The sequence below is a fragment of the Saccostrea cucullata genome, unplaced genomic scaffold, assembly GCF_032062105.1.
Source record: "Saccostrea cucullata isolate Sc308-1 unplaced genomic scaffold, CSIRO_AGI_Scuc_v1 ctg453, whole genome shotgun sequence".
Classification (NCBI taxonomy): domain Eukaryota; kingdom Metazoa; phylum Mollusca; class Bivalvia; order Ostreida; family Ostreidae; genus Saccostrea; species Saccostrea cuccullata.
Window position 1 is genome coordinate 111,767 of NW_026921068.1, and position 14,719 is coordinate 126,485.

The 14,719-nt window shown below is 34.2% G+C and overlaps 1 protein-coding gene across 1 annotated transcript in view; it reads left to right on the forward strand.

The window, feature by feature from the left end:
• The window catches only part of LOC134259096 (uncharacterized), a 113,219-nt gene that overhangs the window by 49,273 nt on the left and 49,227 nt on the right, over positions 1-14,719 (forward strand). Inside the window, exons 87-114 of the mRNA XM_062741692.1 lie at positions 70-322; positions 531-694; positions 852-1,028; positions 1,148-1,409; positions 1,534-1,703; positions 1,988-2,161; positions 2,591-2,849; positions 5,983-6,146; positions 6,635-6,808; positions 8,292-8,504; positions 8,607-8,649; positions 8,753-8,916; positions 9,030-9,200; positions 9,542-9,806; positions 9,928-10,091; positions 10,358-10,528; positions 10,697-10,915; positions 11,003-11,045; positions 11,181-11,347; positions 11,525-11,698; positions 12,050-12,271; positions 12,395-12,437; positions 12,538-12,701; positions 12,861-13,034; positions 13,215-13,433; positions 13,607-13,649; positions 13,779-13,942; positions 14,169-14,342. Coding sequence (XP_062597676.1) covers positions 70-322; positions 531-694; positions 852-1,028; positions 1,148-1,409; positions 1,534-1,703; positions 1,988-2,161; positions 2,591-2,849; positions 5,983-6,146; positions 6,635-6,808; positions 8,292-8,504; positions 8,607-8,649; positions 8,753-8,916; positions 9,030-9,200; positions 9,542-9,806; positions 9,928-10,091; positions 10,358-10,528; positions 10,697-10,915; positions 11,003-11,045; positions 11,181-11,347; positions 11,525-11,698; positions 12,050-12,271; positions 12,395-12,437; positions 12,538-12,701; positions 12,861-13,034; positions 13,215-13,433; positions 13,607-13,649; positions 13,779-13,942; positions 14,169-14,342 — 4,794 coding nt within the window. The remainder of the gene's footprint in view (positions 1-69; positions 323-530; positions 695-851; positions 1,029-1,147; positions 1,410-1,533; positions 1,704-1,987; positions 2,162-2,590; positions 2,850-5,982; positions 6,147-6,634; positions 6,809-8,291; positions 8,505-8,606; positions 8,650-8,752; positions 8,917-9,029; positions 9,201-9,541; positions 9,807-9,927; positions 10,092-10,357; positions 10,529-10,696; positions 10,916-11,002; positions 11,046-11,180; positions 11,348-11,524; positions 11,699-12,049; positions 12,272-12,394; positions 12,438-12,537; positions 12,702-12,860; positions 13,035-13,214; positions 13,434-13,606; positions 13,650-13,778; positions 13,943-14,168; positions 14,343-14,719) is intronic.

Sequence of the window (14,719 nt, forward strand, 5' to 3'; positions counted from 1 at the left end):
GTTTTTACTTTAATTTCTTACATAGGCAGTGAATATCACTGTTGCTCATGCTGTATGTTTTTGTTTTAGGCTGTGACAGACCAGTAAGCTTGGCTCCCATTGGTTCCGACACCACCTGTCACCTGTTCAGTTTCTGTACAGGAGTACGGTGCTGCTCAGATCTACCCCAGCTTCAGAGATCCTTCAACACCTGGTTACTCATAGACCACTGTAACTACAAACTCAGCATCGGCATTGAGAGATTCGCTGTCAATGCTAGTCTTCATGACTTCAAATTTGGGAGGAAGGAAATGATTAATCTTAATGGAGTTGTTAGACTACAGTAAGTGTACATTATGTAAAAAATAGAGATGCACATTTAATCTTTGTTCAACCTTGTGGATGGGTAAACATAATTTGTTGCTACTGTAATACACTAAATTTAGACAAGATTGTTTTTCATCTATGCACTACCTTAATTTTAACATACATGAATTGCACAGTAAAAGTAAATATGCATATTTCTATAAGTTATGTTAACTTTTTCATAGGTATGAAATCAATGACCTACCAACTGAGAGGAAGTTTTTGGTGAATCTGAATCTACAAATCTGTTTTGAGTCCAACAAACCATGCTCAATAGACATTCCAATATTTACCAACACAAAATTACCCAAAAAGCCATGTGATTGGACCACAGACTTCATTGATGATGGTAAGAGACCAAAACTACCTTTAAGAAATTTGACATGTTTAAATAACATGGCTTGTTTAATTTCAGTCGATTGCCCATCTTACTGTATTGGTAAAATAATTTAGGGTTAATGAGGTATTTTAAAGATAAAGGACTAACTTTGCCATTGATGTTACAGCATTTTCGTTCAACTCCTGGAAGGCTACCCGAGGAATTACAACAGCTGGTCTCTCCGCGAATCAGCAAACAGAATTAATGGAGGACCTTGGACTTTCACAGTTTGTGAATGAAGATATTCAGAAATGTAGCAGTAGCAATGCACCATTTAATGGAGCTGTCAACAACTGGAAAAATGGTGGGTATTTCATATGAATTTTTTTTATCACATACAAAAAGTGGATTGCTTCTTATCTGTTTAATAAGTGCTATTTTTGTAGACGTTCAATATTTAATATGGTATTCCTTGTATTACAGAATGTCCTCAGTCCCTCAAGTCCGCCCTGCCTTCTCTGTCTGGTCAGCCTATCACCTGTCATATTGACTCCTCCTGTGGTGGTCTCCAGTGCTGTATAGATGTGGCTTCCCTCAGCACCACCTTCATCACCAGACTGGAGGTGGACCCCTGTAACTATAAGATGACTGTGGGCATTGAGAAACTGACCTTCTCTAAGGACCTTTTCACTTATGATTGGGGTCAGGAGGAACAAATGTGGATATTTGGTGTAGTGCGAATGAAGTAAAGAATGCTTTAAAATCACATGTTGATAGGAATACAGATATATCAGACTATGTGACACATTTTTTTAAAACATGGGCAATTTTCTGTACATGAATGATCATTCACAAATTTACTATTTTAGGTTTAAAACGGTGGACCTATACACAGAGGGATACTTTCTGATTGACCTGAAATTGGAGGTGTGTCTAGAAGCCAGCCAGATCTCACCCTGTGGATTATCAGTAGAAATACTGAAGAACTTTTACTTGCCAAAGAAAACTTGTGTATGGGATGCACCCTTCATCACCCCAGGTAACTTTTAAAACACGTGTATCTTGAACACTGAAGAGAAATTCTAATGTGTTAGACGTAAACAGTAAATTTTGATCGGAGAGCTGTTTCATTCATATTGAAACCCAAAATTATTTCTCATTAACCTGTAAATTTTCAATGATCCACACAAAATTAGCCCATTAAATTGAAGTGCTTTACAGTAAATCAATTTCAGACTCAACTTTGATATTTCAACCTCTCACATATCAAGGTACCACAATCAAGATAATGAGGTTTGACTGTATAGGTTCATTTTATTTCAGGTTTTAATTTAACATCCTGGTTGGCTACAGAGGGAGTTTCTAACACAGTGCCTCTGGAGAGTGGGGCTGTGGACAATCTACTGTCAGATCTCAACATAGCAGGCTTCCAACTGTTTCCAGCCTGCTCCCACACAGACAGTACTTACCAAACAGCTGCCACAGACTGGGGAAAATGTAAGATAATAGTATATACTCTATATAGTACATGGCTTAACAATTCTGGATTAGCTATCCACAATTCTTTTTAAAAATCTTGTACAATTCGATGACTAACTGTGTATCCTGATTACTGGTAAATACAATCCTGTAAGTGAACTATAGATTCATCTTACAAATGATGAAAATATTTCAACTTCTTATTTACTACAAAATATAAAGATACTGCTTAACCTTGTATGACTTCATCAGGCTATTTTACTATTAATATAATAACAAAAGATAAAATACATGAAGTTTATAAAAAAAAAAGTTGCTATTTTGCTGGTAACTGGCTTTTATACTTTTTACCATGGTAAAAGAACTGAATCTTACAATTTATGTAATTAACAGAACTGATTCTGACAATTTATGTTACTGAATTTCCTCTACAATTTACCTTACTAGATTGCCCAGAAGAGGTCCAGACTACACTAGCTTCCCTGTCAGACAAGGCTCTGTGTGCTGTCTCTACCTCCTGTACTGGCATCAGGTGCTGTGTCGCCATACCACTTCTCAACAAGACGTTCGAAGTCAGTCTGGATATTGATGAATCCTACAACAAAATGGAAGTTAGTGTGGAGAAGATTCAAAGAAGACAGTCCCTTGTTGGATACACATTCAATACCCAGGAAACGTTAAGTGTTCACGGAGTCTTCAAACTTGTGTAAGTGACCTCTTCATAAATTGTAGTATTCATTAATGATATAGAATCTCTAATGATGTAATGTAGCATGTAGACTTTTGTCAATGAAATGAATTATAATTAGGGCCCCGCAAGGATTTGCGGGTGCCCTATAGTAATCACTCTGTCTGTCCGTTCGTCTGTCTGTCTGTCTGTCTGTCTGTCCGTCTGTCACTCTTCCGTCCACAAATTTTCTGTTTTTTTCTAATAACTTTTTTTATGGTTGCCCAATCAAGTTTAAATATGGTAGTTTAATAAGAAATACATATTTTGATGCTAAGTTTGATTCTCTATGTCTTCATTTATGTGGGGTAGAATAATATGCATGGAATGTAAAACGGGCAACTTTTTTTATGGTTGCCCAATTAAGATCAAATTTGTACGCTTTCAGTAGGCAAAAATACATATTTTGATGCTAAGTTTGGTTCTCTATGTCCCTTGGTTTGGAGCTGGGGTGTTGGGGTAGATTCCTTAACTTTATAAAAGAATGCATTGGCAAAGAGAGATAACTGCTGAAGATGTTCCCATTCAGTAAACTGAATGCTACAAGGAGTCCCATGGGATTAATTAGCTTTCCTCCTGAAGAAAATCCAGAGCATTATCTTTATCTGTCACATTGAGATTAATTACCACCTCTGTCTGCAAATGAAGTTTATTTTGAAGTTAATTAGTCCATTTGGAATGCTATGAACACTCTGAAATGTGGATTTAAATATAAATTTTTATTACCGTAATTTCGGGAATATAGGTCGATACTTTTTTTCTCAGAACCGCTGGGCTCGACTAATATTCAGAATTCGACCTATTTAAGGCTCAAGTTTACGAAAAATGCCCCCAAATCAGTAAAATTTACGCCAATTTCAAAGCAAATCTGTGCCACTTTCGTAACTTTTTTGATTATTATCGCGAAAAAAATTAATGCTCCAGTAAACAATAAAATATTTATTCTATAGCTTTCTTACAAAATAAGTTCCATTAATTATCTGTTGATGACAAAGGAAAACAACGTTGCTATATCTATTAAATAATTCCTCAACGTATTATCCATTAACATCATGCGGTATCCATCTTGTGAAGTTAGGAAGTCGCGATCGTTGCACTAAAAGTAAAACCGCAACCGTATCAAAATTTAAATTAAGGAAAATTTTCACGATCACAACTGTTGTGTTTTTACCATTTATTAGTAGCGATAAATTGAAATAGTATATCAAATATGTTTTATTGTGTTATGTTTATTTAAATGTAAAACTAAAGAAATAATCAATTCAATTCCTAAATTTAATTAAAAAAAAAAACAAAAGTCATTACTGTTTTTTTTTAAAATATTAATTAATTATAATACCGGTCAAAAGAACGGTATACACAGATTGGCTTCTAACAGAATTTTAATTGTCTGACAGATAAAGGGATTTACACTGTGTACACAAAGGTGTTTAACACCTGTGTTCAATGTTGGTTTAAATGCCTGCGGGGCATGATTAAGAAACCCACGTGCCATTATAGGGTATTAGTGTTACACATCATTGAACAAACAATGTCGTGAAATTCATGTGTCAAATTGTGAATGTACTCTCAATTAAAATTTATAAATTAAACTTATAGAGTGTTAATATGATTTCAATTCTTTACTGTTGCTTGATATATACATTCAATGGTCATTATTGTTTTACAAATCCCTGGAGAAGAAAAATAAAAAACATCGAAGTAATTGTGTCCACCGGTAAATAATGTTTGAATAAAATTTATTAGGAATGTGTTCAAGTTGTTCATCGGAATTACTTTTATATATCCGGGTATTCCCGATTTATAGCTGTAAAATAATAACGTATTTACATGTTTTTTATGCCTCTGATTTAACAACAGTGTGAAACTACGGATGCATTGAACAGGCAAGTTGGAGAAAAATAAGTAGTTACACAATTAAAATAAGTTTTAACTACTTTTTTTTACAAAACTGTATTTAATTGCTGTACTCATTAAAATACCTGATTGTTTTCTTGATACGTTCATGTCACGGAATAACTCTGGTAATTCTAGAGGTTTACCTGTTCTGATACGTTGTATCTGCGTTAAAATCTCAAGAAAACGGGAAAGAAAGCCTCGACCTATATAGTATGTTCGACCTATCTTAGGATTTTTCAAAATTTAAGGCTGAAAATGAGCCTTTCGACCTATATACCCCATCGACCTATTTTCCCGAAATTACGGTATTTATTTTTGTTTGATATTTATGATTTCATTGAATCCTAAAAAAAGAAATAGATTAAAGAAGATTTTTTGATTTACCAGGGTACTTTTTTTTCACTGTTTTCCTTTTTTTTTTTTAAAAATATATTAATTCAAGAATGTTTTTAATTTAATGTAGTTGTATAAAACCCCCATTCTATCATTAATACTGAAAAAGTTCTTATTGTAACTTTAGAAGAAAATGATGAGAGAGGTACAATTAATCCCTTGGGATTAATTATCTAGCCTGCTGCAGAAAATTTAGTGCTTCTCTTTGATCTGTCACTTTAAGATTAATGAAAACCTTTGTCTGCAACTGCTGTTTGTAATTTGAAGTTAAGGTCAAGCCTTCATGATATTTGCATTCATTGAAGGCTGGCATTTTATATAACACAAGATTCATAATTGTTTAAATATGAATTCAATGTTAAGTTGTTCTTTACTGCCTAATGTAAATACAAGAATATTATTTTCAGGTTTTTGAATATTCAGGAATAATGTTGAAATTTTAAGAATACATATACATTTATTAATCAAATGTAAGCTGCACCCTTTTAATTCTACCCCATGGCGGGGCCCTTGCTGACTGGTCAGTTTTCTAGTTTATTTAAAAATATGTTAACTTCTAATGATTTTACATCCACCGGACACAAATTATGCCATTTTTTATGAATGGTAATTTGTTCACTTATATGATAAAAAAAAAATACACATATTTCAGTACATGTAATGATTGAAAAGTCATCCTCAAATGCACAATTACATCATGAATGATTTTATACCATTAATGGCTACTTGAATGGATTCAGAGAAAGAGTTTTAATTATTCCCTTCTCTTAACCAGTATGGAATAACAAATCTGGTGTATCTTACTTTTCTGTTTTGATAGATACAAGGTGAATGACCTGGTGGATGGCAATATGTTTGATGTGTCCATGACAGCCCAGGCCTGTTTTGTGGATGGAGGGGACTGTGAACTGAATCTTCCCATTCTCACCAATGCTCTGATTCCCAAGTCTGGAAGACAATGGAATGATCCATATACTACCAAAGGTAGCTAGAATTTCATCCACATGAAGTTATTGAATTCATCTTTGCTTTGTTTCTTTAAGTTTCATTTTTCTGGTCATTCTAAAATACATGGATACTTTTGACTATGCTTTATCAGTTGATCTCGTTTTTTGATCTTGCAAGTGAACTTCAGATTGAAAAGTATTGTTTCATTAAAAAGGGATAGCAGCATCTTTATGTAAATATGTTTTCTGTTTAAACCATTTGCTTGTAAAATCTTTTGGATCCCTATGTTGAAGCCTATGTATTTAGCCATATATTTAATTCTAGGACATGTTTTAAACAAAGTTAGAACATGCTGTATTATGTAAATGGTAATTGAAAGGTTACTCTGACAGTCAACTCATGTATGAGGAAAAGATAAGTTAGTTTAATAATATTGTATACCTTTTCCTGTTATTTAATAATAAGTAAGAGTATCAATCAATAAACTGTATTGCTGTTGTAATATTTGCTGATGCCTATTTCAGATTCCCTGAGCCAGTGGTTGAGTGAGAGATCTATAGCAGCAGGTACTGTACTACCTGACTACAGAGTCAGTGACTTATTTGAGACCTTCTACTTGAAGCCATACCTCAAGTCACCTACCTGTAACAGAGCAGGTGCTCCATATTCTGGTGCTGACCCTAATGGATGGAAAAATGGTACTTAAAGTGATAAAACACTTTATTTCTTTTATTAAAAGATGTGTACAGTAAAACTTGTTTAGTACGAACACGGATATAGCAAATTCACGGATATAGCGAAGTTTTCTGGGTCCCCGGTAAAATTCTTAACAAATCTTTGTTAAATTTTACGGTTATAACGAACTCTGATATAACAAATTTACGGATATAGCGAACCCATTTTGAGTCCCGATGAGGTTAAATATAATGAAAGAAGTATATGCGGTATATTACATATATTTGCCCCCACAAAAGTCAGATTTTGAAAAATACCTGAAATGTGCTGAATTCAATAAATTGTATGAGAAATATAAATTAACAGAAAATATTATAGTGTCAAAGCAGTGTATTCACAATTTTTGTTTTTATGACGTCACAAACTAGTCCGATTTTATATCCTTTTTCAGAAAGAGGGCAAAATGGACAAAATTTTAACAATTTTAGCTTTAGAATTTATAGAGCGCAAGTTTGTTCAGGAACAATATTGACATATTTCATTGATATTATCAGTTTACACATTATATCAAAATATTGATCCTGAACACAGATGCGCTCGGTGACTTTTACTCAAAATATCGACGAAATATGTACACTTTTCTGTAAAATTCATAAAAAACTGAAATTTATGTCATGTTTGTGACGTCATTACATACATATGGCGTCATTACTTATGAAAATATTCAGTGCTTTGAAGTCGGCATATACTCCCCTGTTTGAGAACTAAATTAAATTTATCTCCATCAAAGTTTGATTTGGGGGGCAAATATTGGTTATTACCGCATAAAGTTCTTTACATCTTTTATAACGAACTGTCAAAGATCTTAAAATTTGCTAAATTGAACTGACTTTATTTTCATGTAGCATTTGTATATAAAATTCATTTCATAATAAAACCTTAGTTATCAACAGTATGTTTTGTAATATTTGCTTCCCTAACATATTTGGTAGTAATACTTGAAGAAAAACATTCATATTGCGAACTCGCTATAAATGTTTATACGAATTCGTCATACGGATATAACGAATTACGGATATAGTGAACTAAATTCACAGGTCCCCAGGACTTCGCTATAACCGAGTTTTACTGTATTTATAATTAAAAGACATCAAATTACTACATTTAATCTCATATTGTTCCAGCTAGTGTACAAGTTAAATGCTAGACAGTCATGCTTTTGTATTAAAAAAAGATATTTGGTCATCCCCTTGACACTCAACTTGCTTTCTGCAGTCTGTATTCTATTCAGGCACTGTTTTGATTCTAGACAGAGTAAATTTGAATTAAGATTACCCAATGACCTTGTTTGCCAAAGCATGTGGATTTGATTTAGGGAATTTTCATAAACCATGATTTTTAAATCTTGTTCTGGTTTGAATCTGCTTTAAGGATTAATCAATGATCAATACATGGATCCTCCTTAAATATATAATGCAATTACAATATTTTTTTGTTGTTTTGTAGATTGTGCAGCAGTGAGTATCCTGTCCTCCATGAGCTCGGATCCTTTGACCTGTAACTTAGACAGCAGCTGTAACAAGGTGTCCTGTTGTGTGGATTCAACATTTACCTCCAGAACATTTGAAGCAGTAGTGGACATAGACCCTTGTACAAGAATGTTAACACTGGAAATTGAAGGCCTAAAAGCAACCATCCCATGGTCTGAAATCAAATGGGGTATGTGTTTACTTGTATTTTGTATTCACTGCTAGCTTACTTTTCCCATGCATAATTTGTTTTTTACATACTAGTTTTTCACATCTGTTTTTCCATTTTAAGGTACACTCAGTCAGTTCTATCTGTACCGTGTTGTTAGAATTGAGTAAGTATCTGATGTTTTTATTGCCGTTAAGTTATTCCATTTGAAAATTTAATCTGAATGTATTTAAGATGTAATTGTTTCATTGGCATGTGATTCTATTCAGCTATGTCATCCATGACCTGTATGCAGAAGATTTCTTCCTGGTTGATATGAAATTGTCCATGTGTTGGGAGCTGTATGGAGATTGTGCCTTTGTGTCCACTGTTTTCCAAAATGCATTCCTTCCAAAGAGATCTTGTCCTGGCAACATGGGGTTCAAGACAGGAGGTTTGTAGTTATATTTTCTTAAGCTTAATTGTTGTCAGTTTAGATTTAATAGTTTATGATGTAGAAATAATATTTGAATATCAAAGATAACATAGGTCAATCATCTTTTACAGCATTCTCCCTTAGCACTTATGCCACCACCAATGGCCTTGACCAGAACAATCTCCAGGGAAATGACCTGGCCTACCTGTATAATTACCTTGGAATTTCTAGTTACCTGGACAGCACCTCTTGTAACAGAACTGATAGCAAGTACACACCTAGCACTGATGGATGGAAAAGTGGTAAGTGTTACATGTGATTAATCTTATTAAATGTATTTCTATCAGTCACAAAACCATGTCCAGTCCATGATTTAAGAACCATGATTTAAGAACCCTTGATTGGAATAGATTCAACCTTAAATAGTTGCTGTGGATGTGTCATAACTTGACTTTTTCTTATCAAAGGTCAAGGTTATCACATCAAAGATATAAAATTTTGACCCATTAGGGTTTTGAAGAAAGAAATGTCTATTTTGGCAAAGGAAAAAATCTACAATAATTATCAAATTGAATTTGTTCACTATTTTTATGCTTAGGTAATATTTTCATATCAATATAAGGAATCTTTCTTTCCTTTGCAGATTGTTCTGCCAACTTATCCTCTGTGCTGCCAGCACTAGGTTCTGAAACAAATTGTGTGATGGATTCCTCGTGTACCAGTGTAGACTGCTGTATGGAGATTGGCAAGCTGTCATCCCGCCCAGTGAACTTTCACCTCTCTCTGGATGACTGTGATTGGAAGATCAGTTATGGAATTGACAGTTTTGTTATCAAGCCCACTGTTCTTTATAACTTTACATTTGATCAGTGGAATGAATTCTGGATGAGAGGAGTTTTCAGAATGAAGTAAGTAAATTTTGATTTGTCATAATTGAGTTATGTATTGTCATAAAATTTACCTGTCTATATATCATATATATATATTTCTTTTTACTTAGATTTAACATTTGAAAAAATACTTTTACAGGTTCAAGGTTACAGATCTTAGTGGACTGAACAAGTTTAGAGTCAGCTTGGTCTTAAGTGTATGCTTTGAAAGTGCAAGTGCTTGTGAAGTAAATCAAGTGGTGCTTGACAATGCTGTATTACCTAAACCCCAGTGTGATCTCAATATAGGAAATCAAGTGAAAGGTTGGTGTCCACATATTATAGCTGTTACATAAAGCACTGTAATAATTCAGTATTTAGTCTAAATACAATGATCTGCTTGCTGCTTTGTGAAGCTGCTTACATGTGTTACAGATTGAGAAACACAAAACTCAGTTCGACATATTAGTAGTTGGATATCAAAATAATATCCAATGAAAAATATCCACAGGATAAAGGGCTAAACATGGGATAAAGATGATTTTTTTTTTAGGCAAAGAAGTCTTTAAGTAATGTCAACTTTTTTTCAGATTTCGTGCTTAATAACTGGAAGAGTGAAAAGGGTGTAACCAGCATGGATGAACCTAGTATTGCCAGACTGGAGGAGGAATTAGGAATGTTTGGTTACCTGCACAAAACAGGAGATGTTTGTAATAAAACTGCAGGAATATTTGCATCACCAGCAACTGGATGGACCAATGGTAAATAGAACAATCTTGATAAGAATACATACAGTATTCTGATACAAATCTTCCATAGTAACGCTCTTTAAAATGAAAATTGTTGATCTTTAAATTATGTGTGTTTGTAATGTACATGTATTCAATGTTTATTTTGTGTTGTAACCAAAAGTGTTTATTGTGTTGCAGATTGTCCCAGTGTTTTGCCGATTTCTCTACCCGTGGTCAGTGGTCCCTTGACCTGTAACTTGGGGTCATCCTGCTCAAAGCTGACCTGTTGTGTTTATACAGAGGCCCTGTCCAAACATATAACAACCTTCCTGGACCTTGACTTCTGTAACGACAAACTGACTGTAGGCATAGACAGGTTCTCCCGTGAAATGAAACTGAGCACTTACCAGCCCTGGGGTATGTATACAGTAACATTTTCTTCTTAGTACTTGTATATCTGAATACTCATTAGTGCAGTTGTACATGATATATTTTATTTCACAGGTCAGCAACAAACATTGGACTTCAGTGGGATCTTTCAAACCAAGTATGTCTTTAATTTTCTTTTTCAAAACATAATTGTGACTGTCCATGTTTTCATAGAGAATATTTTTTCTTAATTAGAACTGATCAATGTGTTACATCAGTGTTGAAGCATATCACATGTATGTTATATTGCTAGTTTTACCCTGGAGGATTTGCCTAACTCCAACATGTATTTGGTGACCTATACAATTGGTGTCTGTTGGGAGGGATCCAGCAGCTGTGAGGGATATGCCATCTTAACCAATATACTCCTCCCCAAGTTCACCTCACCCTGTAACTGGAAGGGAGAATTTGTGGATTCTGGTTTGTATAACTTTAATATTAGAATATTGTGAAGCAATGAAAATATCATCAAATTTTTTTTATAACTGATTTTTAAATATATTGTTGCAGATATGTAATATTAATAGTCTCTTTGCTGATGTATATGCTCAATTACTGAGATGTAGATACATTTTTACTTTATTCATGATTTTACAGCATTCACCCTATCTGGCTGGCAGGCAGCAAACAGCTACGTGGACACCACTCCGCTAACAGATTTGGTATTACAGGATCTGATGAAGTACCTACAGATGTCCTCCTACAAGGATGATGACTGTGTGATGACTGACCCTCCATATACACCAAACAATGGCAATGGCTGGAACACCAGTAAGATAACACAGTGTCATCTAAAATTACCCCCACCCCCACCCACCCACCACCACAACTTGTTAAATTTTATTCCAATTACTGTAAACCAAGTTTTATTTGCATGGAAGAAATATCCACGAGTTCAGCGACCTACTTTGGTTTGTGAATATTTATCGTTGCAAACTATTTATTTTGCTATGTTTTTGTAGACAATGTTTTCCTTTAATTTTACGTATTGATTTCAAACACTTTGAATAACAGTTGGTTTACAGCAATGTTTGAATTCATAGACATGTATCAATAAGGTGTGAAAAAAATTGATTATGAATCGCTTCAAGTTTAATTTTACTTGACCACTTTGAATTTCAGCGTGCACATACAACACTAGTCTCCCTACACTGCCCAGTACTATGTCCTGTCACTTACGCGATAGCTGTGCTGGACTGGACTGTTGTGTGTCCAGCCCTAAACTGAACAGGAAATTTAGAGCTACACTTGACATTGATCCATGTACATCAAAGGTCTCTGTTGGAATTGACAAGTGGAAATTTTCTGAAATCTCACTGGACACCATCTCACAGTTGAATACAGGTACATGTGTAAAATTGAAGACTGTTGTGAAAATTTGAAGACTGTTTTATATTAAAGATGTCCATTAATATATTTTTGTTTTAAATAGATATATAAATACATGTCAAAATGTTTATGTTACAGAAATGTCAAAAAGTGTATGGCTCCAAGGAGTAGTAAGAATGGAGTAAGTAAATATTTTTCTCAACTGTCTATGATAAACTGTATATTCAGTATAATGTGAGACATACTGTATTCAGAATTTTCTCTTTTTTTTGCCTTTTTAGTTTCACCATTGAAAATCTGTGGAGTGCAAACAAATTTCTGGTCAACTTAAAAATGAGCATATGCTTATCTACCTCTGGGCCTTGTGAAATTGATAGTGTACCAGTTTTTGAAAACACACTTCTTGAAAAGAAACAATGCAGTTTCCCCTCACAACTCCCAGCAGGTATAGTGAGAAAATTTTCTCAATTATTTTCTTTTAAAATATCGATGATATTCATTTTAATGAAAAGTGCAATGAAAACTTTTCTTTTACTAACCAATTAACCAACTGTTAGTTTTTATTACCTAGTAATAACTTGGATATATATTAATGAATTTGTAGGATTTTCACTCTCATCCTGGAAAACAAACCAAGGTTTCGGTGCAGCTGACCGCCTTCCTACACACACAGCTGCCAAAGTGCAGGATTTCCTGAATATTCCTCAGTATAAACTGAGTTCTTCCTGCAGTAGAAGCCTGGCTCCTTATTCTCCTACCTACATTGGATGGGTGGAATGTAAGTCGAAAATTTATAATTCAGAGAATTTGGTTTTGATATCAGCTACATGGACATATCGTAAATTATGCATAATTTGAAATATTTTCAGGGTTATAATTTTTGGTAAAAGTAAAGTCATATAGGAGCAAATAGTGGAAGTGTGTCTTTGAAATTAATTTTATTACTTACTTTGCACAGTGAACAGCGCTTGTCAAGTCCTTGGACTTCCTTACAACCTTGGCCTGTTGACATACTGTGTTGTGGAATCTAGCTGTACAAAGATTAAATGCTGCACAGATGACTCAGAATTCCAGTCCACCATTACTTGGTTCATTGACATTGATTCTTGCAATCACAGGCTAGAAGTGGGCATTGAGGCTTTGAAATCTGAAGTGTCCCTTCTAAATTACAAGTTTGGTATGTATAATAATATGGAATTCTGTTTGAAAAGAAATAAGGATTCTCTTTGTTGTTGAAATACATATACCGGTATTAATGCTGATCAGTAATAGATACAGATTTCAGAAAAAAAACTGCTGCTGCATTCATATACTATTAGAAACAAAATATCTGCCTCAATTTTTTTTCAGGGGAACAAGATTCATTTAGTCTTGGAGGAGTATATCAACTAAGGTATGAATTCAATAAAAGAAAATATGTAAGGGTGTGAAATGAATATTCACACTAGACATACATGTATATTTTGTGAATTAGCTCAATACATAGTTTTAAATTTAGTTAGCTTGCTTTTTTATTTGTTAGCTATGTGATCCATGACTTGAGCAGCGAGTCCCACTACCTTATGAGTGTCAATGTCAGCATCTGTTATGAACCAAACAATTGCTCTCTCTCTGAGGTCATTGTGCAGGACGTTATGTTCCCTAAAACAGTCTGTAACTTCAAAAGCACAGACTTCAAGCTTCCAGGTATTAACGTCTCTATTTTGTATGCCATAACATTGAGCAAAATAAAATGTGTTACTTCTTCATATAATTTTTTGGGAGAGGGAAAGTTACATGTAATTGTGTTTAGTTCCAAAACAATAATTTATCACCACAGAATGGATCATTGTTGATATATATAAGGTCTTCTAGTTTTTCAATGTTTTATTTACTGAGTGATTTCTCCCAATATGTTATTTTTTTACCACAGGCTTTGAATTGTCAACCTGGAGCACAAACCGCAGTTTTACCCCGGGGACAGTTCTACCCGAGCATGGAGTGATGAGACTATTAAAGGACCTGGGGCTGGCTATGTATATGAAGGATACCACCTGTAGTCCTTCTGACAATCTCTATGTCAATAGCACTGGCGGCTGGGATACAGGTATCTACTGTTACTTTGCTTGAACAAGATTTTGTGTTTGTCTTAAAAATTTTAATGATTTTCTAATCCCTGGTTAAATCAAAATATAAAATATCTATAGAATAGAACTTGTCAATGTAGAAACTATAGATATAATTTTCAGCATGTTTGGTACTTGGCTCCAGGGTCATAAAACTTGGTTGAGTTTATTTTTTATCTCTCTCTCACTCGTACGAAAGGAATGTTTCATGGAAAAGTAAGATTGAGATAATTCAAGTTTATGGTTCTGAGGCCCGGGTCCCGGGGCTGCAAAACTTCGATGAGCTCACTTTTGGTTGCATGCAGTCTCACTTTTACAAGAGAAATATATTTAGTGGAAAAAAGAGACTAAGATCTAA